At 38.5% G+C, this 24,642-nt stretch overlaps 1 protein-coding gene across 1 annotated transcript in view; it reads left to right on the plus strand.

The window, feature by feature from the left end:
* KMT2C (lysine (K)-specific methyltransferase 2C) overlaps nucleotides 1-24,642 on the plus strand; it is a 120,116-nt gene that overhangs the window by 64,064 nt on the left and 31,410 nt on the right. The window contains exons 19-31 of the mRNA XM_010284031.1: nucleotides 2,309-2,437; nucleotides 4,317-4,436; nucleotides 6,967-7,097; nucleotides 8,726-8,912; nucleotides 14,255-14,359; nucleotides 15,929-16,066; nucleotides 16,239-16,271; nucleotides 16,354-16,467; nucleotides 18,615-18,753; nucleotides 19,005-19,219; nucleotides 19,336-19,409; nucleotides 21,847-22,029; nucleotides 22,678-24,558. Of these exons, the coding sequence (XP_010282333.1) occupies nucleotides 2,309-2,437; nucleotides 4,317-4,436; nucleotides 6,967-7,097; nucleotides 8,726-8,912; nucleotides 14,255-14,359; nucleotides 15,929-16,066; nucleotides 16,239-16,271; nucleotides 16,354-16,467; nucleotides 18,615-18,753; nucleotides 19,005-19,219; nucleotides 19,336-19,409; nucleotides 21,847-22,029; nucleotides 22,678-24,558 (3,449 nt within the window). The remainder of the gene's footprint in view (nucleotides 1-2,308; nucleotides 2,438-4,316; nucleotides 4,437-6,966; nucleotides 7,098-8,725; nucleotides 8,913-14,254; nucleotides 14,360-15,928; nucleotides 16,067-16,238; nucleotides 16,272-16,353; nucleotides 16,468-18,614; nucleotides 18,754-19,004; nucleotides 19,220-19,335; nucleotides 19,410-21,846; nucleotides 22,030-22,677; nucleotides 24,559-24,642) is intronic.

Genomic DNA, 24,642 nt, shown 5'->3' on the forward strand with positions numbered 1-24,642 from the left:
CTAAAGTGCTTTCTGTTTGTGCAACATTGCCTCGTTGTTAATCAGATTGAATGTCATAGGCTTTTTTTAGATACAGAGAGTGTACTTGAGATAACTGCCTGCGTAGTTTAACCATCAGTGTAGTTTCAGTGTTAACTTGTTGATATAAGTATTGTTCCTATTGATTAGCACATTCTTACAGTCTGCTGTTGACTAGAAGTGTATTTTTTATAATAGCTTCCCTTTATTTGTTTATAACCTTTAAAACAGTTAACTGTTAGCTGTTTTTCTTTCATTCCCTTCAGTATTGACAGGGTTTGGTACATTATCCTAGCATCACACTGACTCTTAAATTTCATCTCATACTTTCATATAGTCTGTCAGTTGGATTGTTGAAAGCAAAAAAGCTTCTGATTTTGGTTTGAAGGCATCAAAAGAGAGAATTAACCACTTCCCTTGTTCTTTTTCAGTGGTTAATCATCTTTACTTTTACAAACGTGTGCCTGTTGCTACGTAACTTTGTCTAACTTCATTATCTCCTTGTTGGCTTTTATAGGTATCCCTTTTCAACTAGATAACAAGGTATATAAATGTAATAGCAGAGTATGAAAGGGAGAGCCAAAACTTCCAGAGACTTTAATTTCAGTTCTGATCACCTTTTGTTCCCTTCTTGAGAGTTAGAGCACATTCATATACATGATGGTAACAGCACAGCAGGTACATGGTGGATTGGCTGGATTTCCTGGAAGCTCTACATGTGCTCTGTAGAGTGGATCAGTGCCTGGTCTCTGAATGTCTGAAATTTTTGTTTGAGCATCAGGATGAATAAAGCTGTGCCATGGCTTTGGTTGGAACAACATAGTGTATTAATTACAGATAAACAGGACTAACCCTTACTTTGACTCTGAAGTTCCAGGTGGAAGAAAGAGGCTGTCTCTGAGAAAATTGAGCTTGTGGTAATTTTTATTACCATCTCATCTATAGGCTTTCATCAGGTTCGGCCTTTCAGCAAGTGTTCCACATTTTAAATTCCACTTGAAAGTTCAGCTTACTTTGGGAGTTTCAGCTTTGGTAGACTTAATGTGGCTCTTCTGCTACTATTTGTAGAGCTATGCTTTGTAAGTAAATGGGGAGGACCATTGTGGTGTTTAGCAGTTGGCATACCGCTTTGTGTAGCAGGACATGTTGGCTCTCAAGCAGATTTCTCTTCTGCCAGAACTGGACGTGTTGCAAAGAGGGCATACCCATGCTCTTAAGGGGAGGAGGGAACTGGCTGTGGTGGTCAGTGGGAACTGCCTTTCCCAAGCCTCCAGCTTTGCTGGTAGAACTCAGAAAAGTCTTCATCGATGGGAAGGTCTGGTCTGTGACCCAGCTTGTGGCAGAGCAAGGGTTGCAGTTCTAACACAGCAGAAGTGGAATGAGAGAGTCCAGCTCTGTATATTAGAATGGTATTTCTCCTCTTACAACAGTATGTCATTTTAGACCATATAGAACTATACACCTAAATCCAAAGCAGGGAATCAGAATTCCGATACCTTTTCACAGGCAGGAGTGTATTTAACATGCTTCAGAAGCTTTATAATAAAATGAAGATGTAAGGTCATTATTATATTGACATTTTGTGGATGTCAGAAACAGAATTAACTCACTCTTCAACACCAAAGGCTTTTTAATGCCATCATACTTTACATCTGTTTCTACCCTGTTTTCCCACAGTATATAAACTCAAACTCAAAATTACAGTCTTCGTCTTCAAGGCTGAGTAATTCCTTTGGGCTGAATTTTCTACTATATAAGAAACTCCTCTGCATAGATAAGTCTGCTTTCAGTCAGTCACACAGCTTCAAGTCAAGAACCCTTCAAACTAAGAGTCGTTATGCGTTACCTTCCAAATGCAGGCTGCAGTTTGTCAGTTTCTCTCTTTTCAATAAAAAAAAAGCCCCACCAAACAAAACTTAGGAGGACAGTAAACAAAATGAAGTGTATGTTTCATGTTAAATTGTATCCATAGTCCTTGATGTATGGCTAGGTCTTGCTCAGACACTTAAAAAATGTGATAGCACAGGTGCCAAAAAATTTTCTCAGATCCACATACGGTAATGATAGCATTTATTCTCTGTTTTTATGTAGCCATCATCTCACAGGAAACTTATGTATATACTGGGTCTTTGTGTATAGATAAGGTGGGTTTCCGAAAAGTGTTTAGAGAGTGTCACCCTCTTGAAAAATCTGTCATTCTCAATCAGTTTCTCAGAAATCAGACAGATGTAGAAATTCTGGAAAAATACCTTCTTTTGCAGTTGAAGTTACCATTGCCTCTTTTCTGCAGAAGGTGATCTCATGGATTGTGATGGAAAGTCGGATTCCAGCCCAGAACGGGAAGCTGTGGATGATGACACCAAAGTGGCAGAAGGAGCTGATGGGATTAAGAAAAGGAAGCGAAAACCATATAGACCCGGTAGGATACAATACTTTATAGGATTGTGTGTCCCTGGTTTGTTCTAACAATTCTTTCCTGTATAATTAAAAAAATAATTAGAAATTCTGAAGTATTCTACTGCTAATTGTTGATTTTAGATTTTTTTTCCATGTTCTGTTTAGATTTAGTCCTCTTACCAAAATACATTACCAAAGGTTGCTGCTTAGCAGTATGCCTGTTCTTAGTATGCTGCCAATTATTGGTTAGTAGTTCAAATCTATACCTTGTATTGATTGTTAACTTGATAAGAAAATGTACTGTATTTATATAATTGGTGAAGAATGGGGAGGGGTTATGTTTTTGTATGTACATGTATGTATCTGGAAAGATCTGAACTTTTTTGCAGGTATGAATCTTATTTTCTGAAACTCTTGATAAGAATAATTTACTAAACATTTGCAGATGACTTCTGGCAGTGAATTTTAATGAATTCAGTTACTGGATGAATTAATTTGTTTTAATTTATTAGTGCGGTTGACTCTTTAATTATCCTTACTGTGGATTAGCTGTGTGTTGTGGATGCAGAAACACTTGAGCTGTCTCCAGGCAGAAGAAGCTAGAGGTATCTATGTGACTCCGTAGGAAGTAGCTCTGATTCATTAGGACTAAACCTGAACCCAAGATACTAAGCTGTACTTTGACACTGCCTGGCTTTTTGAAGAGCCCCTTTATCCCCTACCTTAGTATGTCTCAGAATCTGTGTTATGTGTTGATTGTGTGTTACATTATGCAGCCTCCCACTACTCTGGATAGTAAGTTGATTGTAGTCTTTGCAGTCACAAATACTGTTTTTGCCTGACACACCCATCCTGCTTGCTGTAACAGGCCGCGTTCTCTGATTGTGAAGATAGTAGGGGAGGAGAACAGATGCAATGAAATGAAGAGGTGAAGGCAAGGAATATAGTGAAGGAAGGAAAGGAAGCAGGAATTACAACATGGTCCAGTTTCTCTTGCGTCTCTATCAATAGCTAAACAGATCTTTACCACCTTTACCCTCTCCATGTCATTTCCCACGCTGCTGAGTAAGAGCCCTGTCTCAGCAACTCATGCCCATTTGTATATTGCCTTCCCTCATGGCCCACCCTGTGGAGATGGTGGTACAAACCCACATCACTTAACAGAGATTTCCTTTTTCTCTACAAGTAATGTACCTCAATAAGCCATTTATTTCCATTGCTGGGTCCTCAAGAGAATAGAGTTTCATTTGCTTGGAGTGGTTTTGGATCATGAGTTGAGCAGCCATCTGTTAGTTTTCTGCAGCCAACAATTTCCCTGAAAAATGAAACAAACCTGAATCTGATGCATGTGCATACATACACACCAACTGTAAAGGATCAGGAGCACTGCAGTCAATCTGTAGTGAAGGATTAGTGAGTTTTCAGGCAGTATGATGCTGATTAATTATCTTTTTATTTTGTGATACGTCCTTCTCTAGTACCGTCTTTTGAAGTAGTGATCTCTTTAGAGCAATTTACAGAGTTTTTATGCTCCTTTAAGGTTGTTTAATAGGTTTTGTTTGGTAGATTGACTTATAATTCTAGCAATTCATCAACCTGCCAAGGAAGGGGAAAACTGCTATCTGAAAGTTGCCAGGTTTGGTGATACGGTCTTCTTGTGGATATTTTACAGTCCTGAAATTCTGATCCTTTTTGATAATTACATACATACCCACCAAGACACTAAAATTCAGAAATGTTTCCTAAAACTCTGAATGAAAACTCCTCAAGTATCTCAGATGCATTCTTAGTCCTCTACAGCTGCAGTGGTCCGCTTACCTGCAGAATAATCTTGGCTCGCATTCTTACTGTGAAACATAGTTTTAATCAAGATATACTAAGAATTTTTGCTTCCTTTTTAGGTATTGGTGGATTTATGGTACGTCAGAGAAGTCGTACAGGGCAGGGGAAGACTAAAAGATCTCTCTCCAGGAAAGATTCTTCTGGATCTGTTTCTGAGCAGTTGCCAGGCAGAGATGAAGGTAAGTGCAGAAATGTGTTTTTAAATTTTTGTTCTTGCTTAATGCAGTAAAAATAATGGAACTCATCAACATACAATTCTTTCCAGAGATATGCTACAAATGAACAAGTTTTTTGTGTTTGTCATGATGGCTTTATTAATTCAACTGGAAATACTCATTCCTATATACTTATAATTTCAACAGAGCCCATGATTTACAAAGAAACTGAAACAATGAATTGTAGGCTATTGTGGGAGATAAATAGTGAGGATTATAAGGACTGCTGTATTGTGTCAGAGCTCTAGCTTTGACCAGTAGAAGACAGAAAGAAGTGTAAGAAATGAGGTAGGTTTAGACCAATCCTCTTTCTCATACACTTTCATCCAGATACAGTCCTGATCCAGAGTTCTCTTGAAGAAAATTAACTCTATCCCTGCCAAAACCAGCACATACAGAAAGATTTTCTAGATTTGTGTCATATTCCCCCATCAGCTGTTGTCTTTTCCAAGGCTGAGGAATCCTACTCTGGTCTCTCTTCTCACAGCAAAGCCATTTTAATGCCTCTGACACTGTAGTACTCCATAGGTTGGGCACCTAACAAGAAGTCAGATTTTGTTAATGGGCCTTGTTCTCTTGCTTGCTGTGTGTGATTAGACTAAATTATTTCATCCATTTGGATATGTTCACACTATCTAATCTGGAAAATATTGAGGTATCATTAAGGTGAGATGTGGAATATGTTTAGTTCGGAGCCTGTTTCCTATAAAGTCAGTAGAAGGAGGCAGCTGCTTCTAAAGGTTGACTGATACCATCTCAGTTACAAGACTCTGGCTTTTGATTTCTCCTATTATTCTCCCCTGCCTGTGTAGCTATTAGAGTTTTTCACCTTTCTAGAGGCAGATTGGTCTCTTGCTTTTATTTTTGTACAACATGGTGGAGACTGGATCTTTTCTTTTTTCAGGCAGTGTTAAAAACTAACAGCTAAATGTTGTTCTTGCTTGCACTTGTAGAACTACTTTATGAAGCCAACAAATGTTTCTTTCATCATTGTAATCCAGTATTCTAGCTGGGTCCCTTATTCAGATACAGTGCTTGCTTTCTCTTTAATATTACAGAATCACAGAATCATTAAGGTTGGAAGAGACCTTTAAGATCATCAAGTCCAACCATCAACACCACCATGCCCACTAAACCATGTCCCAGAGTGCCACGTCCACATGTTTTTTGAACACTTCCAGTGTTTCAATGCTTGACCACTCAGGTGTTAGTGTTATAGCTATGTTTTTCTGCTTTGTAAATATTATTTCAGTATAGTAGACTACATTGTTTCAGGTAGTGCTGAAAATTTTGCTTTAAAGTTTTTCATTTCTGTAGGGATCTGCTCCTTTAAGTAAAAAAAAAAAAAAAAAGGCTAAAAAGTTAATTCCCCATTCTGGGTAACAGTACAATGCATATTGTTAAAAAGCCATATTCTTAAACAAGTATTCTTCAGTTAAAAGTTTGAGATTCTTTTTGTCTGCTCAGGCACAATTGCTTGTTAAGAAAAAAATAACTCAGAAAAATCTTCGTATGTTTTAAATCATCATAGCTTGCTGAGAGCCTTCTTCTCAGCTGCCAGTACTCATCAGCCTTACCAAGTTTTTTTTGCTACTCTTGTTATGTTCCACCCCCCTTTCTCTGCAAAAGCTCACTCTCAAACAATGCAGAGGTCACAGTGCTGGTGAGCCTCGTTCTACTCGCTGTCCTCTGAATATGGTACAAGAGATCACTGCAGTACAAAGCATAGCTTTTTTACTACCACAATAATACAGTCTCTTAAATAACTTCCCAGAGTCATTAACTTCATGTAATTAGCTTTGGCAAGACAGAATTAGAGGACTTAAAAAGTTCTGCTTTTACCTGCAGTGTTTTCCCTGGGCTGTTGAAATAAAATACTGAATGATTGATAAGCACAGTGTGCTTTTGTGTTTATTATAGAAAACAGTGCCAGTTCAGAATATGATAGCTGAATAAACGCGTATTTTTTCTTGAAGGGCCTCTTTATGGATTTCTTTTTGTGGTCTGTTTATTATTTACATGACAGTAATTTCTAGAGATAAAAAAAAAGGGCGGTTTACTTTTAATTTGAGAAAAATTGGTATATAAAATGAAAAGTGTGTAACTCGGCGTGGATGACTTTGGAGATAGTACTTCAGTGGAATTACCTTTCAGAAATCTGGCTGAATGGCACCTATAATTTCTCCCAAATTACCAAGTTCTTAGGTTGGCTCGGAGATACAAAAGTTAAAGGTGTATCTACAGGCAGTGAGGTACAACAAGGTAGTGATGTGACTAATATCACATCTGGTATTTCTGGCTGCCAGAGCCCGGTTGGTCAGTGACAGTTCACAGCTGGCTAGGTAAAAGCCACCTTTAGAATACATCTAGAGTGATATTCAGTAAACCAGTGCACCCAAATAGGCAGCAAGACGCGCTGGGCATGCTGCCGCTGTACCTTTAGAGGCAGACACAGAGCATTTTGCTGATTTGTGCCTGAATGTTAACTTTTTAGGTTGGACAGAACAGCTGCCAGACACTCCGGTTGAGGAGTCTACCCCAGCTTCTGAAAGTACTGAGAAAATAAAAAAGCGTTACCGAAAAAAGAAAAATAAGCTTGAAGAAACCTTTCCTGCCTACTTGCAGGTAAAGCTATTGGTATACTTCTTGTGTAAATCCATTTAAAAATTTGATCGTTATGTGTGTTGATTTGTACTTCATTTAAACCATTGTTTCTTTCCAGTTGCCCAATTTATCATTCAAATGAAATGGGTTTTCTGTAAAGAATGTTCATTGGTTTGTATGGAAAGCTGTATATTATGTTAAATCTCTAGTCCTCTGGTGTTATTTCTCAGTGTATAGATCTCTGCTTGTTCTGAGAGAGGAGAGCAGGAGGGGGGAGAAGCCTTTCTTTCTGAACTGACTCATGACGTTTTCAGCATTCAACTCGGTAGGCTGTCTTAGCCTGATCATGCCACTTCCTCAAGTTACTAATTTGCAGAAGATAATAGAACATTAATTGATAGAGGAAGCTTGTTTTCCTACAGATTTGTGGTTTCATATGTCTTGCATCTCCCTACCACAATAATCTCTGCTCTCTCTGCTCCCGTTATTTCTGTGATGTCCCTAGCAGGTAAGAGGTAGCACTCATGGATGATAACCAGGATAATTAGAGGTGATTGACCAGCTTACTTACCTTCAACCAGTTTATAAACCAACTGGTTTATATATGTCTCTCACTGACAACATTATTTGTCTCTTTCTTCTTCTCAGTCACCTTTTTCATGAAAACTTTATTATCTTGTAGATGTTCACCAAACTTCATGACATAGGCTATGTTGGGATTGAAAGCAGAAAACTGACAAAGAGTCAGAGCAATCTCTGTCTAAAAATAATGTTTATTTTGGAAAGAAAATGCTTAAGCACATTTCTTTTGGATTAGTAAGAATAAATATTTTTTTTCTTAATGCAAGTTTTACCCCTGTAAAACATAGAATAATTTGTAGCTTCTTTTTTTTGTTCGTGCAGGAATAACTGATACTGAGAAATCTATCTGTAACTTTATTTTTAGCAGCTGTATCCTAAATCAAGATTTTAAAGACTATATGAACTGAAAAAGTTGTTACATAATGAATAAAAATTGGCTTGAACATTTGATAGGTTGTTGTCAAATTACTGAGTACTCAGGCTTAGGTGAGTGATAGCTGTTACATAATATTTTAAAAGATACTAATATAAGTTAAACAGCTTTAGGTGTTTTATTACTGCAGTTTGACATCAGGATGATTTTCTGCTAACTGAAATGCAGTGTATGATTGTTCTAGAATTTGGACCACAGTGCGCTTCCATGTTTTTCATAAACTTCTTGTATGGCCTTGATCAAGTTGCTCATTAGTATTCCCTTTCTTCAGCTGTCCTTTTTGTGCAAGGAGAAGAAATTTAAATACTGAAGAACTTGTGATATATAACAACACTGTATTGATACGCTGTCTGTGCCACATACACATAGCAAGACTATAGTTTTTCTGTATAATTTTAGGTGTGAATTTAATCATAAAATACTAATAATGTAGCTGCCTCAGTTAGTTGTATCCACCATATCCACACTTCATAGCCTGGAAGAGATACTGCCATACTGGAAGGCATGTGAGACAGAGACTATTTTTTTGTATTTCTAGTTATCATTGGCTTTTAATTTTAACTTTGCCATTTACCCAAGTTTTTCAATAGATACAGTGTTCTTCCTACTTTTAATCATTTTGTCTTCTTTGCAGGAAGCTTTCTTTGGGAAAGATCTACTAGATACCAGTAGACAAAACAAGATGAGCCTAGATAATTTACCTGAAGAGTCACTTCCACTCTCATGTAAAGCAAATCTGACCACAAATTTCCTGGATCCTTCATCTGACCCCCTTCTTAGCTCAACTTCCACGCCAGCTCAGGCAAAACTGGGACCTCAAGGTATACAAAGCTAAAGTTAGTGATAATTCAGTAGTTTGATTTTTGTTGTTGCACCTGGGGCTTTTCCACTTGTCTCACAACGTTTATCTGATGTATTTTTCAACATTCTGTATATTAACTGTCCTTACATTGATAATCATTGATATTCAGGTCCAGGACTTCAGCTGCTCAGAAAGAGCAGTGGATGGCACAACAATTGGCGCTTAATGCAGATCTTTACTGTAACATCCACATCTATAAAATCCATGAAAATTAATTCTGTGTAGGAATTCTGTGAACAGATGCATTATAGAAGACGACAAAAATAATCCAATTAAAAGGTATTCTTAGTAATCTAGTGAATATCAGTTGGATTAATATCATCCAACTTTTATTTTCTTCAATGTTTTAGATTATTTTAGGTTGCCAGTGTCTTCGGAATTTTTGGTGCACCATTTCCTTTCTGAACATGAGTGCCCTTTCCAGGTACAATTTGTAGCCCCTAGTTTTGCTGTTGCAAAACCTTATGGAAAATACTGCTGAGAGTTTTGCAAATAGAGAGTTGTAAAGTGCTGCTGAAAGGGCAGCTTCACATGAAGGAGCAATTAAAAGCAAAAACTTTACTGTCCCCTCCAGATTATTTTTTCTCTGTATCTTGCAGTGTGTGCTGTTAGTTAGAGGTGTCTTACTGTTCTGTATTTTTTAAAAATTACTGTTACTATTTCTTGTGTATATTAGTTAATTTGTGGCTTGTGTCAGCTCGTCGTCGCAAATTTTTCCATCTAAAATTGTTTACAGACATAGAGATAGTTTCCCGTGTCCAGAGAGTCATTTGAAGAGAGGTTGCTTATTTGTGATTGTTACTTGGTGAAAATCTGCTAAATGAAAAGCAAAAGCCTACATTATAATTAAATGCTGATTTTTATACAGTTGAAATTGTGAGTAACAGAGAATGCAAAAGTTAACTTCCCCTGAAGGGGAAACCGCTGCAAATGGAGTGTTTCAAGGTCTGTATTTCATTGGTTCCAACACTACAAGAAAATACGCTCACATAGACTTTTTTTACCCCAGCATTCTTTAGAAGCCAGAGAAATAGAGATCCAGGAGTCTTTGCTGGCCTTTTCAACTGCAAGATTAAAGTCACTAATGTTCGTGTATTATGGTAGTAAAAGGTTTTAGAAATTAATGAACTCAATGTTAATTTAATGTTCAATTTTTACAAAGTTTGAAAGGAATTTTTTAAAAACCTGTTATTTATGAATAAGCAAAGTTGTAAAACTTTGTCATTTCCTCTTCTTTTTATTCAGAAATAAATCATGAGGTGGCTTTTGAAAAATAAATAAATCACCAGCAACTGTTCTAGTGGATAACCTACTGTCTTTCCCATTTTGTATACGAGAGACAGTACTTTCTGGCCATAGGAATGTTCTCAACAATTGTCTCTCAACTGTTAAGATTTCCAGCCAAAATTGTGTCCAGACGGAGCTGTTTGTTGTAGTTGGAGCGCCAGTGGGTGAAGTCATCTGCCAGTATTGATCAATTCCAGTGCAATTTTTCTTAACTCTTTCACTGTGACTTTGTGGGAGGCAGTTATTTCCACAATAGCATCCACACGTGAGAGAGAGCCAGATTCAATCTGAGTGGTGGAGACACTGGTAAACAGGCTAACTGCTGCGCAAGCAACAGTCACCTCTTCCCTTCTGGCTGGTGTTGCAGAGGAACTGGAGGCGAGGACAGTGTCTGAGAGCACCTGTGGTATTTTTGTCATTTCAATACAGGAGCAGGAACAAGGTGAACTGGGTTACTCACTGCAGTGGGAGCCTGTAGGACCGTATTGTTACGGATCGTGTTATTTTCCTACAGTGCCACTTTGTCACAAGGATTGCTGACTCCTGTGAGAGTCCTTGCTTAACTAGATAGGTCTTTTCCATAAGGAAGATGTTCTTCCTTTGGAAACTCTGCTTGTTTAATCCCAGGATTAAGGGTTAGATACACTTGTTCGTCTTCCAGAGAGCTCGCAAGCATCTAAAGAGGAAGTTGTTTTATCTGCTTTGCTTTTCAACATGTGTATGGGACTCCTAGGGACTTGAGCAGTTATGTGTTCAGTCTGCTCATGAACTGACTGCATTTCATTGACATGTTCTATGACATTTTATTCTTAGAGCTTGGTTAAGAGTAGCTGAAGCTTTTGCTAGGCAAGATTGCAGTAGTGATGGGGATCGGCAGAACCGGCCAGAAGAGGTTTTTTGGAGTTCTTTGTTTACTATTAATTTCTAGTAGCTATTAGTGATCTTCAGGCTCCCAGTCCTGATTGCTGTCTGGCAAACAGGTTGCAGATTTTGTTTTCAGTTACAAGACTCACCTTTCCTGTGGTTTTATAACGTGTGGTGCACTGTGCATTGTGTTCTGCGTGGGACCAACCCTTAAAATCATTTCCAAGACAGTGCTAGAGTAGAGTGCGAAGGCTTGCTCACTGGGAACACAGAGCACCAGATCTCCAGGGTCTCCCTGGCTGTTCGTGGGTAAAGTTGAAGGTGGTGACTGGGGTCTGAGGACTGTCTGCATCTCTCTCAAATTTCTTGATCTGTGTGTCTCTGATGAAAAAGAGGCCACTTGGTGAGGTGTGTTCTGTGAAGGCTCTGGCAATGTGATCTTGCCTTTAGTTTGAAATAGCTTAAATCCAAGTGTATTTTTTCTAGGCATGCTGAAAAAGTCATCTGTTCAAGTAGGGTCTCCAGAGAATGCTAAAGAATTCTTCCTAGACAAATGGAGAGGAGTCATCTGAGTTTCTGTGCAACTGATTCAAATGCTGCTGGCACATTTTATAACTAGATACGTTACTGCGTGATTAAACATCTTAGGATGGCTGCAGCCTTGGGAGAGGTTTTTTTATTCTTTTAGAACTTCATAAGTAACTAAAAGTAAATGCATTGGAGGAATCAGGATCATGAGATAGCAGTAGAACTGAGCTCTCTTTAGACATCCAACATTACAAGCAAATTATTTTCCTTTTTGCTTTGTCTTAGTTTTCATCTCCATTCTGAAAGAGTCAAATTAATGAGCAGTATTGACTTACTTGTTGGGCAGCAGATGTCAGCCAGCTATTGATTCTGGTCTGCAGCAGCTGACTAAAGTGATTGTTTCCAAGATAATATTTATCACACATGGAATTAAAATGAGGAAAAATAGAAGAAAAATGTAAAAATACACTTTAGATTAGATGTCTTATATGAGGCTTATGGATTGTAGAGTCTAGCCTTCTGCTATCACCAACACTCAGGTTTTTGTATAGATTTAACAAGCTCCATTTTGAAAAGAAGGGAGCTTTTTCCAACCTACTAATCTTGTTGGAAGACCATTACAGAATCTGATTGCCTTAATAGTTATGAGGCATCTAATTTGAAGCCTGAATTTATTCGCAACCCATTGGTAGCTATGGGTGGTAAACTCTTCAGTTATATCTTTCCACCTGAGCTCTTCCTAGCTACTTACTCCATATATTTATATTCAAATTAAAAGCTGAATTTTTAAGGACTGTTCCCAAGCACGTTACTAAGGGCTGTGGAGAAAAAAACCGTAACATAAAATACTAAAATACTACAGAAGAATTAAAGGCTGCTAATACAGTCTCAGTGCTTCCTCCATAAGGGCTGTTTTCTCCCTGATACTTACCTGCCTTTCAGTAGGAATTGAGGAAAGTTCAAGAACAGCTAAAGTCAATCCTTCGTCTGCCAGCCAGCTGAAATAATTAACATCACCTTGCAGTGCCTGGTGTTAGTTAGTTACTTGCCTAATTGGTATTAGACCAAATGGCCAGAAGGAAAACAAGTATCTAACCCCCTCCGCCCCCCCCCAAAAAAACCAAAAAACCCAAACCAAAACCCAAGAATCAAGGTACACAAAATAACTATACCCACAAAGTGATGTGGTTTTGCGGCACTTTGAAATACTTCTCCCCGTGTCAGTAGGAGCCGTGTTCTTTATGCATAGGTAAATGGACTGGTCTGCACATTGATCCACCTAGCTGAGTGGCAAACCTAAAACATGGTTTAATTAGGATGGTGTCATCTTGTCTGCACTACAATGGATAAAAATAAAGAAGAAAAAAAAACAGTAAAGTGAAGAAGAATCATTTTTATTTTGTCTTTCAGGAATGGTAGAAAGGAAAAGGGTTGTCTCTGAAAAACAGCAGAAGAGACATTTAACTGACTGTAAAATTTAGCCTCATGATACAAATAAATCCTTGGCACCAGGCCTGTGAATTAAGGTAGAAATACCTTCCTGGAGCAGTTGGGTTCTAACAGTGGGAAGGATAACCTGTATATCTACGGAATATGTTTGCTCTTCAACTTTCTGCTCCCTCTTCAACCTGCCCATATTTGTTTTCCGCATTGTACGTTATATGATTTGTATTAATCCCTTTTCTCTGTTTAATTATATGTGTATTTGTATATTTTACCATCTCTTCATGTCTCAGCGGTCTGGCAATGATTGCTCATTCATGATAGTCTACAGTTTTTCTGAAAAATATTTTTCTCAAGTTCTATTTATTTATTAAACAATTTTCTTCAAATGTTGCACATCTGTAATAGTCCTAAAAAACTAGTTAGTAAAACCAGATGAGCCATTTGGAGTCGTTTCTCTCTAATGAATTGAATGTCAAGAAGATAATAATATCCAGAATTTATTATTTAGTATTAAATAATTTATTGCTAGGACTAGGCCAGTTTTTCCTAGAAAACAAACAAACATGACATTTCTACCTCTGGCTGTTCTCACTTTTTCAGGTTTTCTTCTGATCTTAAAAATAGCATCTCCAATTTGCATTTACTTACTACTGCTTCCTTTTATGTTTTACTTCCCTATCAGGGCATAGTAACTGGTTGCTCTGTAGTCTTGAGAAAGATAGTGGTGGTAAGAGAAGTAACTGATCACTTTCTTACCTTTTTTTTTTCTTTCAAATACCTCTGTTGATTTGCTGTAAGCTCTGTCCTTTATAAGATTTTTTTTTTGACTTTTACATTGATAGGCCGTTGTGTCTTAGAAGTTGCAAGTTCTCATTAGATGTTGGGTTTTTTCCCCCTAGAATTATCCAGTCTTTCTTCCACATGACTGATTACATTATCACTTCTACTGTATTGGAGAAAATACTAAACAATGTAAACATCTGAAGGTGGCCACAGTACTGAATGGGAGGGGATGACTAGTCAGCACAGCCTTTCCCTCTCACAGCATAACACACTATAGAAGGCCCTTATAGCTGGTAAATCTGTGTTTGAGTTTATAGCTCAAGCTATAGTACATCACCAGACTCATGTATAAATGCCATGACTGCTTGATTTTATTTATTGCATCTTACACAGGTAGCACCGATGATCCTTTAGCCGATCTTTCTGAGGTCTTAAATACTGATGATGATATTCTTGGAATACTTTCTGATGATTTGGTAAAGTCTGGAGATCATTCGGGTATGTATGTTTATGTGGTCTCTCCAGTATTTGTTTTCTTTTTTTTTTCTTTGTTATAGATGTATTTGTTGTATTGTGTATATAGGTTATGTTCTAGGTGATTTCAGATGTGATTTTCATATCTGAAGAATACCTTGGTTGGAGATGATTTTGTTGTCTTCTACCAAAAAAATCCCCAACCTTTTCAACATTTTGTTTTACTTGGCTCTTTGCTTTGCTGCTTAAGAGAATAAAATGTAGCTGCTGTTATCTATCATACCTGCGTAGCTTTTTTCAGCATGCAGCTTTTTCTTTACTTTTTTTTTTTGTTTTTGTGTTATAATCATCCATTTTATCTGGTTTGGGTCCTGTAGGTCTTGATTTATGCACTTTCCAGGTTGAGAACTCACCCTCCCCATTTGGTAAGAAACTAAACAATGGATGATCCATGGTTAGAAGTAGTCATCTTTCCTAGTGGTTTTAGCTGAAAGAACTGCATGTGTAGAAACTAGTACTCCTTTACTGTGTCACTAATTCATTTTCCACTCTTTCTGTGGTGTTTGAGTCTAACCTGTACACTCTGCACTCTGCCTTTAAGAATACTGCATAAAGTTTTGCTTACAGTTTTTAAAAACCTTCCTGAATTTTTGTGTTTCATGATACAAAACCATGCACCTTCTTGCTGTCACTGTGGCAAGTGATTTTAAAATTACCTCTAGTAGTAGTGTGTAGTCTTTATCATAGTGGTATCTTTTGTAAATTAAAAGCGTTCTAACAATGTGAATATATTAAAGCATGAGTAAAGCGGTCAGTATCAGCTGTTTTTGTTTCCACTGGATGATGATTCATCACTTTATGTAAAACACAGGTCGACAATAATTAGAACGGCATGTTTCATTATTTTAAATTTGGGGTTTTTTTGTATCCAATACTGAAATATATTTTAAATACTCAAGTGTGTAGTAATTTTTTTCAAAGATCTTTCTCTTTTGAGAGCTTTATTGAGTTGTAAAGGATGTTAGGAAATTTATATAGTATGTTTTCTAGTACAAGCAGATCACTTCGTTGTTACCCAGAATATTCAGTAGTTGTTTTTGAAACAGAAACTGCTATCACTTGTTTGATATTGACTACACTTCAACAACACTTCAGTAGATATTTAGCGTAATATTATAAAAACATTTGAGGTGATTCTTAAAGTACATGATGATGAACCATATTGACTACTGGTGTGATTGTTTTTTAAATGTGAAAAATAGTTCTAGTGGAACCTATATACCCAAAACTATACACTCGAAAGCATACTGTACCTAAACTCAGTAGTCTTATTTAAACAAAAATTTCCCATTCTTCCAGTTGCATTCTAGGCAATTAGCATGCCTCAAACAAAACAGTGAACTGGAGGTAAATAGTGGGCAGTTCTGTTTACTTTTTCTAATGAATGTCTTAATTTGCTTTACCTTTCGAATCTTAGAAAGTCTTGGTTTAGCTGATAGCTCAGCTCTAGGAAAAAAAAAAGTTTTAAACTCTTTCTTCTGTACCAATAAATTTTACTATTTATGTCTAACTTAATATTCTTTCTTCCTTCAGCTGGATTGGATATTGGTCCCATCTCTGATGATCCTTCTTCTCTGCCTCAGCCGAATGTCAGCCACAGTTCACGGCCATTGAGTGAAGAACAGTTGGATGGTATCCTGAGTCCAGAACTAGACAAAATGGTCACAGACGGTAATCTTTTTGTCCTTGACCTTGATCTTCCAGAAAACTTCAGTAGAATTTTTTTTTTTTCCCCCCTCAAATTACTATGTATTGTAACATACCTATTTGGACTTGGTTGCATTATAAATTTTGTTGCAGCATTTGATGGTTGCTCATTCTGTGTTGTCTTTACTTTGTCCAGGTGCTATTCTTGGCAAATTGTACAAAATCCCAGGTACGTGCTTTAATCTGTGTTGTCTTTTACAAAATATAATTTTTAAACAATGCCAGCCAACTCATGCACAGTGTCTTTGCAGAACTAGGAGGAAAGGATGTTGAAGATTTGTTCACAGCTGTATTAAGTCCAGCAACCACGCAGCCAGCTCCTTTGCCACAGCCTCCACCTCCACCACAACTTATGTCTTTGCACAGTCAAGGTATGTTCCTTTGTTACTTTTAAAAACAGCAGTCTAGTCAGGAGCATTGTGCATCTTTTAAATACTGATGTGAACATAGGACACGCCTTACTTTCTGCTGTCGTTAATTTGTGGAATCTGCCATTGTTAATTTATGAAATACTATTCTAAAACTGTTCTGAAGGGGGTATGTGATTAACATGCACGTAAATTTTGCTGATAGAAAGGGACAGTTGTTCCAGATTTTTCTGACATAGTGGAGGTTTTATTTTAGCTGACACTTAAATATTTTTGAAATTTGTGTGTGATAAAGCATGTGTTCTCTTCTGACTTTAATTACTTTTGAGTACCTCCTCAAGGGTAAGGAAAGAGTCTATATAAAAGTGATTTACTACATCTTAATTTCCTTTAAGAATTCAGTTTAACATGATAACTAGCCCTATCCAAATAATAGAGAGAAGGCTACGTAATTTTTAAATGTATCTGGGAGATTATAATTTATTTTCTATGTTACTACTGAAATTATCATGAGTTGATACAGCATATTCTTGCTCTTACATTGAAAGTGAGGGGCAGATTTTATTTATTTATTTATTTATTTATTTATTTATTTAACCAGTAGAGCTTCCCTCCCCTGCCCCAGCCCCTGTACTATGTGTGGGCATAATGAAATGCACTCTTTTCTCATCAGACATCACCTCTAGTGGTTTTTCCCTGAGTTCATGTAAAGAGTGCCTATTCGGTTATACTGGTGCTACAAAAAGCAGTATGCAAATTTATTTCACCAGTGCATTAATCATAAGAAGGAAAATGACTGGTTTCCTAGTTGGGTAAATTTCCATAAAACGGAAAGACTTCAAAAAGTCTTAGAAAGGAGAGTGTTTAAAGCAAATAACTTGGTGATTTAAAGATACAATACAGATATCCTTGCCAATTTCCCAGTTACTTGAGTACTTGGAGATAACTTCAGCATTTGAGCTTTGTAGGATTGTTTAACTTCTCCCTGTGGGAACTGCCACAATTACAAACGTTAAGATTTATAATTTGGTTTGGTTACGATGTAATGATCCACATGTTTCTGTGAGATAAACGCTTCAGTAATGGGGAAGCTTGCATCAAGTTTTGGCAATTTCAGATAAAATTAATGCTCTTTTCTTATAGAGACATATGATCCTACTGTGCAAACCAGAGGTCTGACTCTCCACCCTGTTTGTTTGCCAGGTCTTCACAGTTACCATGTACAATCTATTTAACTGTTATAATAAAGCACATTCTCTTAAATTTTGAGTTACTTTCATCCAAACTACACTTTCTGCATAGTGTTATGTAACCTATAGATCAGAAGGTAGTCTCCTAAAGCATGAGCGAATGACACAGTGTTGTCCTACAGATGCCTCTAATTCCTGAGCTACTTCTATGCTTTTAAGAAAATGCTGGGACAACAGTTATAACCGCGCTTAAGTGACAGGGATTCAAAGGCCAGTGTTAATTCTATACGGGAACATCTGCAAACACCATCTGCTGGAATGAATCTGCCTGTGACACATTTGCCTAATATTCTAATCAAATAAATAAATTTTTCTGCCTTCGTACTGCTAGGCTGGACATTTAATTAGAAAATGTTGCTGCTCGTTTGACTAGATTTCTCTATTTCATCGGTTACAACGTGGCAAGTGAGTAGATACTGAGGCTTCCTGCGGTACACCGCTCAGAAGTCTCAGAAGAGGAGATGTTTAATTCAGGTTGACTAATGATAATTCTGCAAGGAGTGAAAGCAACCTTCTCCATGCTTGCTGCTTGGGTCTGGATATAACAAATGTGACAGACCATTAGCCTGTAAGAATATACCTCAGTATAAAGTGCAGTACAGTAGAATGGGCTACTGCGCAAGTTTTGGAAATCCATTTTAAAAAACTGATTTTTCAGACAGGAAAAAAAAAATTGTGCAGGGATGTGATACAGCAGAAGGAACCCCTTAAGCTTGTAGGGAAGCAATGTAAAATGATGTAAAATCTTTTCCAAAAATGTAAGATAAGCGGTATAAAATTTTAAAGCCATTAATTTTTCATTAGAGGAGGCATCACTTTTTCACTGAAAATTTCCACTTCTACCTTAAAAGGAGTTGCCCTTTAAAACAGTAACTTAAACTTCTTCTTTTCCAGGAGAGAACGCGTTTCCAAGAGTGCCCCTTATGAATGGTCTGATTGGCCCTAACCCCCATCTCCCTCATACAGCTCTGGCTGCTGGAGGTGGACTGGGCACTTTCTCTCCCATTACACAGCAACCGTATACTGATACCAGGTAAGTCAAGATGGGAAGTAAAAAATATCCACAGTTTAGCATGTAGCACTTTGGAGGAGGTGTTACTAATGTTGTGCTATTATTAATATTTAACTGCTTCTTGACAGCCACTGCAAAAACTTCTCTATTCTTGCAGCCTGTTCACTACTAAAATAGCAAACAGAATAAGTACTTTGCTAATTATGGTGTGGGGCTTTTTTTATATTGAGAGCAATCTATCTATAAAACAAAACCCTTTTCTGATTTGTCAGGGATAAGAATCCAGCATTCAATCCAATAGTAAGTGATCCAAACAGCTCGTGGGCACCAGCTGCTCCACCTTTGGAAGGTGAAGGCGATACAATGTCCAATGCTCAAAGAAGCACTCTTAAGTGGGAAAAAGAAGAAGCTTTGGGTGAAATGGCAACAGTAGCACCTGTTCTCTACACAAATATCAACTTCCCTAACCTAAAGGAAGAATTCCCAGGTGAATGATTTACTGAATAAAGTTAAATATTTTGTAGCAATTTATTCATCTTGATTTGAAAGAATGTAAAATAGACTTACCAAAGCCTTGCGTATTAACACATTTTTTGGTTGCAGACTGGGCTACAAGAGTGAAGCAGATTGCTAAACTGTGGAGGAAAGCAAGCTCACAGGAGAGGGCTCCATATGTGGTAAGAACAACTACCACCTGCATTTGCATACTGCCAGCAAACATATACTTAATTTATAAAGTTTTCATGTGTTTCTTTTAATATGTTAAGTTCTAGGGTTAGTGAAAGTTACCCCAGAAATGCCCTTGTAATTTAACTTCTATCTCTGAATGCTTCTACCTATTTTCTTTACTTTTCATCCTTGGAATAAACTATGTTAGTGTTGTGCAATCTCAAGACATCAGCTGAGATGAGAACATCTGTGGTTCCCAGTGCCTCTTTGCTACATTTGATTCGTGCCCCAAGTCTTATTTGCTCTGTCTCTTTCTGCACAGGATGTCACCAGTTTCTTCAGAAGGATAATAACAGATCATTATGTGACTTCCCTCTTTTTCATCTTCCCTTCTCATCAGTCTTCTCCTTTTTGCCCCGTTAGAGTGGCTGGAGTCTCTCGCCTGTTGAACTAACTGTTCCAGAGGTGTCAGAGCTCACATCTATACTTTCCTCATACTGTTTTACTCCTGTTTTCTTGGCTTACTGTTCCCCTTCACTACTTACTCTCTTCTCTTGCTCTGCAGTAGAAACTCTTTTGTTACCTTCCATGTTTTGGGGAGCATGAAGGACTCCATTTTTTTCCCCAAAAGCATTTCCTTTCTTCACATCTGAGTCAAGTGAACGCACCTATTTGTAGTAGGTGTCTGGAGTTATGTGGTCACTGATTACATTCTGTAGAACTTCTGCCATTCAAAGGGTGACCCTTATGCTTTGTTGAAACCTCTTGTTGAAGCCTGTCCACATTCAAATCTCAGAATGTGTATTATTCATTCTTTTTGACCTTCCCAGCCATTGGGGGAATGTTTAGCAAATTTTTAGCAAATGTACTTTTCTTTTAGTTTCCTATCACATCTCCGTTCTCTCCTGGTACTCATGTTTTCTTTGTTTCTTCACAACAGCAATTGGATGATCATTCTCTTTGTAGATTTCTGTGGATTTTGCAGGGTTATGTTTGCAGTCTCTCAGCCTCCCCCCACCTGCACTTTTTTAGTATAGTCTAGTTAGTAAGAAAATTTGATTACCATGGATGTTGATGACTATTGTCTTCTTTGTATCACTGGGGCATCATCATTATTCTCCTTTTTATTCAGGCCTGTAACTTCAGCACCTTTGGACCTCTATGTCATCTTGTCTGTGCTATATTTAATCTGGGTGATTCCTTCTGTGTAGTATTTATAAGATACTATCTACTTACATGGGTCGATTTTTATCCAGGCATTTATCACCTTACAATTATTTCTATTGTTGATTTTTTATTTTTCATTGTTCTTAACAAATGCAGTCCTATTCTCCTGATGGATACCCAAAAAGCAGCTGCATAAATTACTTCCTTCATGTTGGGGAGGAGGGTGCATGAGTATTTACATAGCAAGAAGCCGTTATTTCCTCACAGAAGTTACAGTCCGTGTACTCTTGCCTTTCAGCTGTTGCTTCTGTTCCTGACATTGTGCATGTAAGAAGCTGCTGTGGTACCTCTCCTGAGGGACTTAGATTCTGTGGGGATAAGTAAAGGCTACCTTAGAAATGAAATTCAGAGGAGTGTTAGTAAATTTTCACTGTAGGCTTTTTACTTTCCTTAGTATGCACAATCCCATCACTTCTGGGGAAAATGACACTAGTTTTTCTGCTGCTATGACACCGGTGGTGTCGTCCATGTCACTGTTCCATTGTTGGAGGGGAAGGATTAAAGCCTTTTCTGCTAGGCAACCCCTACTTGACAACTGCAAATGAAATGGTGAAAAAGATGTGAGAGGGTTTGATTCAGAAAAGGAATCACATACCAGATTGGTGGTAAAACAGACTCTTTGAAACTTCCATTAGATGCTTTAAACTGTCAGTATGGCTGTAAAATGCCTCATTGAAGAGGAATTGCTGTTCTTCCATCCAATTTTTCCTGATCCATAAGCCCATATCCTGTGTTTATACTGCTAACTTACCACAGACTGAGATCTATGGAGGCTATTTAATGGAGTAAACTGTATTTTTCTTGTCATTGAAGTTCTCTGCATTAGTGGCCTTTTATTGATCCAAACATCGTCTGCTGTGCTCATGTCTTCAGATTGCAGACCACACCAATATGTGATTTGAAAAGTAAACTAGTGGGATTCATGCTTTCTTGCCACAGCACAGTACCTGAACAGACAATCCATATGTATAGAAAACCTCTACTGCTAATAACTCCTTAGTTCTTTCCATGTATGTTAAATGCAGAACTTCTATAGAGATGAAGTATTTTCAGTTTGGAATTCCTTTTAAAGTGCATAATTCAGTTTTCACAAGCATGCATCTGGTTAAAACAGGCAGTTTAAATAATTTGGTGATAGATTTCATAGGAGTAACAGATGCAGTGTTCACACTTCACAGAAGAGTAAGGCTAACTACATTTTTTTTAATCTTTTCTCAGCAAAAAGCCAGAGATAATAGAGCTGCTTTGCGCATCAATAAAGTACAGATGTCAAATGACTCCATGAAAAGGCAACAGCAACAGGATAGCATTGATCCTAGCTCACGCATCGACTCCGACCTCTTTAAAGATCCATTAAAACAGAGGGAATCGGAACATGAGCAAGAATGGAAATTCAGACAGGTGTGTTGCATTTAGGGTGTTTTGTTATTTTTTGTCTTCCACCTTTTTATTGCATTGTTGGAATCTGTTGCTGTAAAATCAATTTTAATCTTTCTTTGTAGAAGGGTATAAAGTCACCCGTTCTGCGTAGGAAGAAAATAGATGCTATCAGAAGAGAAGCTGCTTGTAAATGTTAGAAAACTTTGTTTGAAAACTTTGACTCTTTAAATCCTGCCTATTATGGAAATAGGTTATTCTTTTTTTCTATGGCTGGCTAGTGCAGTAGTTTGTTCTTATATACCCTGTACTGCAATACCCTTGTCCTGCAGACCACTGCTTCAAATTGGGTTGGTTGTCTCTTGGAGCCCATTTGCCTCACATCAGTGCTGCGTCTGTCAGTAACCTTTCATCTTCAGAGTATGAGGTTGGAAAGCAGTGCTGCTCTTTAGGCAACCTGGGAAATGCTTCTTCCCAGGCAATCAAGGTGCATGTCAAAGTAATTGAAGGTAAAAAATAGCTAGACCCTCTGCTACCATTACATGTAAAATTTGCCACTTATAATTCATCTTTGATGTGTCCTGAAGTTTTAATTATAGATTCAGTCATCAGAAAGATTTTGTATACCCTGGACTTATGAGTGTAACCTCTTTCCTCATAATTTTAAAACAGCAAATGCGTCAAAAAAGTAAGCAGCAAGCCAAAATAGAAGCCACGCAGAAGCTTGAACAAGTAAAAAATGAGCAGCAGCAACAGCAGCAGCAACAGCAGCAGCAGCAATTTGGTTCACAACAGCTTCTGAACCAGTCTGGCTCAGACACACCTAGCAGTGGGATCCAGAGCCCCTTAACGCCACAGACTGGCAATGGAAGTATGTCTCCTGCGCAGCAGACATTCCATAAGGATCTATTTGCAAAGCAGCAGCTACCTGCTACGCCTACATCAGCATCCTCAGATGATGTGTTCCTAAAACCACAAGCCCCACCCCCTACTCCGACCCGAATCCCAGTACACGATTCACTGTCTCAGCCTCAGACTCCTCAGACATCATCACAACAGATGTTTTCTCCAGGTTCCACAAACACAAGACCTCCTTCTCCAATGGATCCATATGCTAAAATGGTGGGAACACCCAGACCGGCACCCATTAACCAAAACTTTGTTAGAAGAAATACCATTGCGCCATTAGATACCTGCACACCACAGTCATCCATATCTAGGCCCATTCAGGTAACTGAACCATCAGGAAGCAGGCCTTCACCAGTCAGGGATTCATGTTCTTCATCTCCAGGTAACAGTGATCCTTACGCAAAGCCACCAGACACACCCAGGCCTGCCATGGCATCAGAGCAGTTCTCCAAACCATTGGGGGTCCCGAGGTCACCCATAGTTATGGAACAGTCAGGGAAGGTTCCTTTGACAGCTGGAAGCAGTGATCCGTTTACTAAACCGGCACCTAGAACGGATACGTTTCAGAGACAGAGAGTAACTTCTGCTGATGCGTATGCACGGCCACCATTGACTCCTACTCCTACTCCTGTTGATGGTAGCCCTGGACCTTTTAAGACTCCTATGCGCCCACCTCAGTCCCCACAAGATCCGTACACATCAATGCCAACTACACCAAGGCGCGTTTCTGTTGATCCATATGAAAGGCCTCCTTTGACACCAAGGCCAGTGGATAACTTTTCCCATAATCAGCCTAATGATCCATACAGCCAGCCTCCCCTTACTCCCCATCCTGCAATAAAGGAGACTTTTGCCCATCCGCCCCGGATAGTGCGACAACAGAGTGATTCTTTCCCTCAGTCTGGACCTATTTCAAGGCCAGCTTCTCAGGACCCTTACTCCCAGCCTCCAGGTACTCCTCGGCCAGTTGCTGATCCTTATGCCCAACCTCCAGGAACTCCTCGGCCCACCACAGTTGATCCATATATGCAGCAACCACCAACACCAAGACCTGCTCAGCCAGCTGATTTATTTTCTCAGTCCCCAGCAAATCAGAGACATTCGGATCCATACGCCCAACCTCCTGGAACACCAAGGCCAGTTCTCAGTGATCCTTATTCTCAGCAACCAGCAACTCCAAGGCCAGGGATTCCAGAGAGTTTTAACAGACCTGCAATGACAAGACCAGGACTAATCCCAAGTAGAGATCCTTTCCTGCAGACACCACAGAACAGGTTGCAGGGCACTTTTGTGAGGCCATCAGATCCATGTTCTCAAACTCCCAGACCTGCAGGACCTGCAATAACGGATTCATTTAGCCATGGCCCAGCTACTCCAGCACGTGACCCATATGATCAGCCACCGATGACACCAAGACCTCAGCCAGAATCCTTTGGAACTGGTCAGTTGGCCCATGACGCTGCTGAACAGCCACGACCTGGATCTGAGGGCAACTTCAATGCATCTGCAAATTCTCCAATGAGTTCTCAAGGACAACAATTTCCCAAAGTTTCACAAGTTCCTGGCCCGGCACCCACTACAGGAGTAACAGATACACAGAATAGCATGAATATGTCTCAAGCAGATACTGAGAAGTTAAGACAGGTAAGAATAGCGTTTAATACTGATGGTATTAAAATTTCATAAGTAGGAGAATTTCCACCAGTCTTGTTAATGTTTGAAGTTTCT

Source organism: Phaethon lepturus, unplaced genomic scaffold (genome assembly GCF_000687285.1).
Source record: "Phaethon lepturus isolate BGI_N335 unplaced genomic scaffold, ASM68728v1 scaffold9813, whole genome shotgun sequence".
Taxonomy (NCBI): Eukaryota; Metazoa; Chordata; class Aves; order Phaethontiformes; family Phaethontidae; genus Phaethon; species Phaethon lepturus.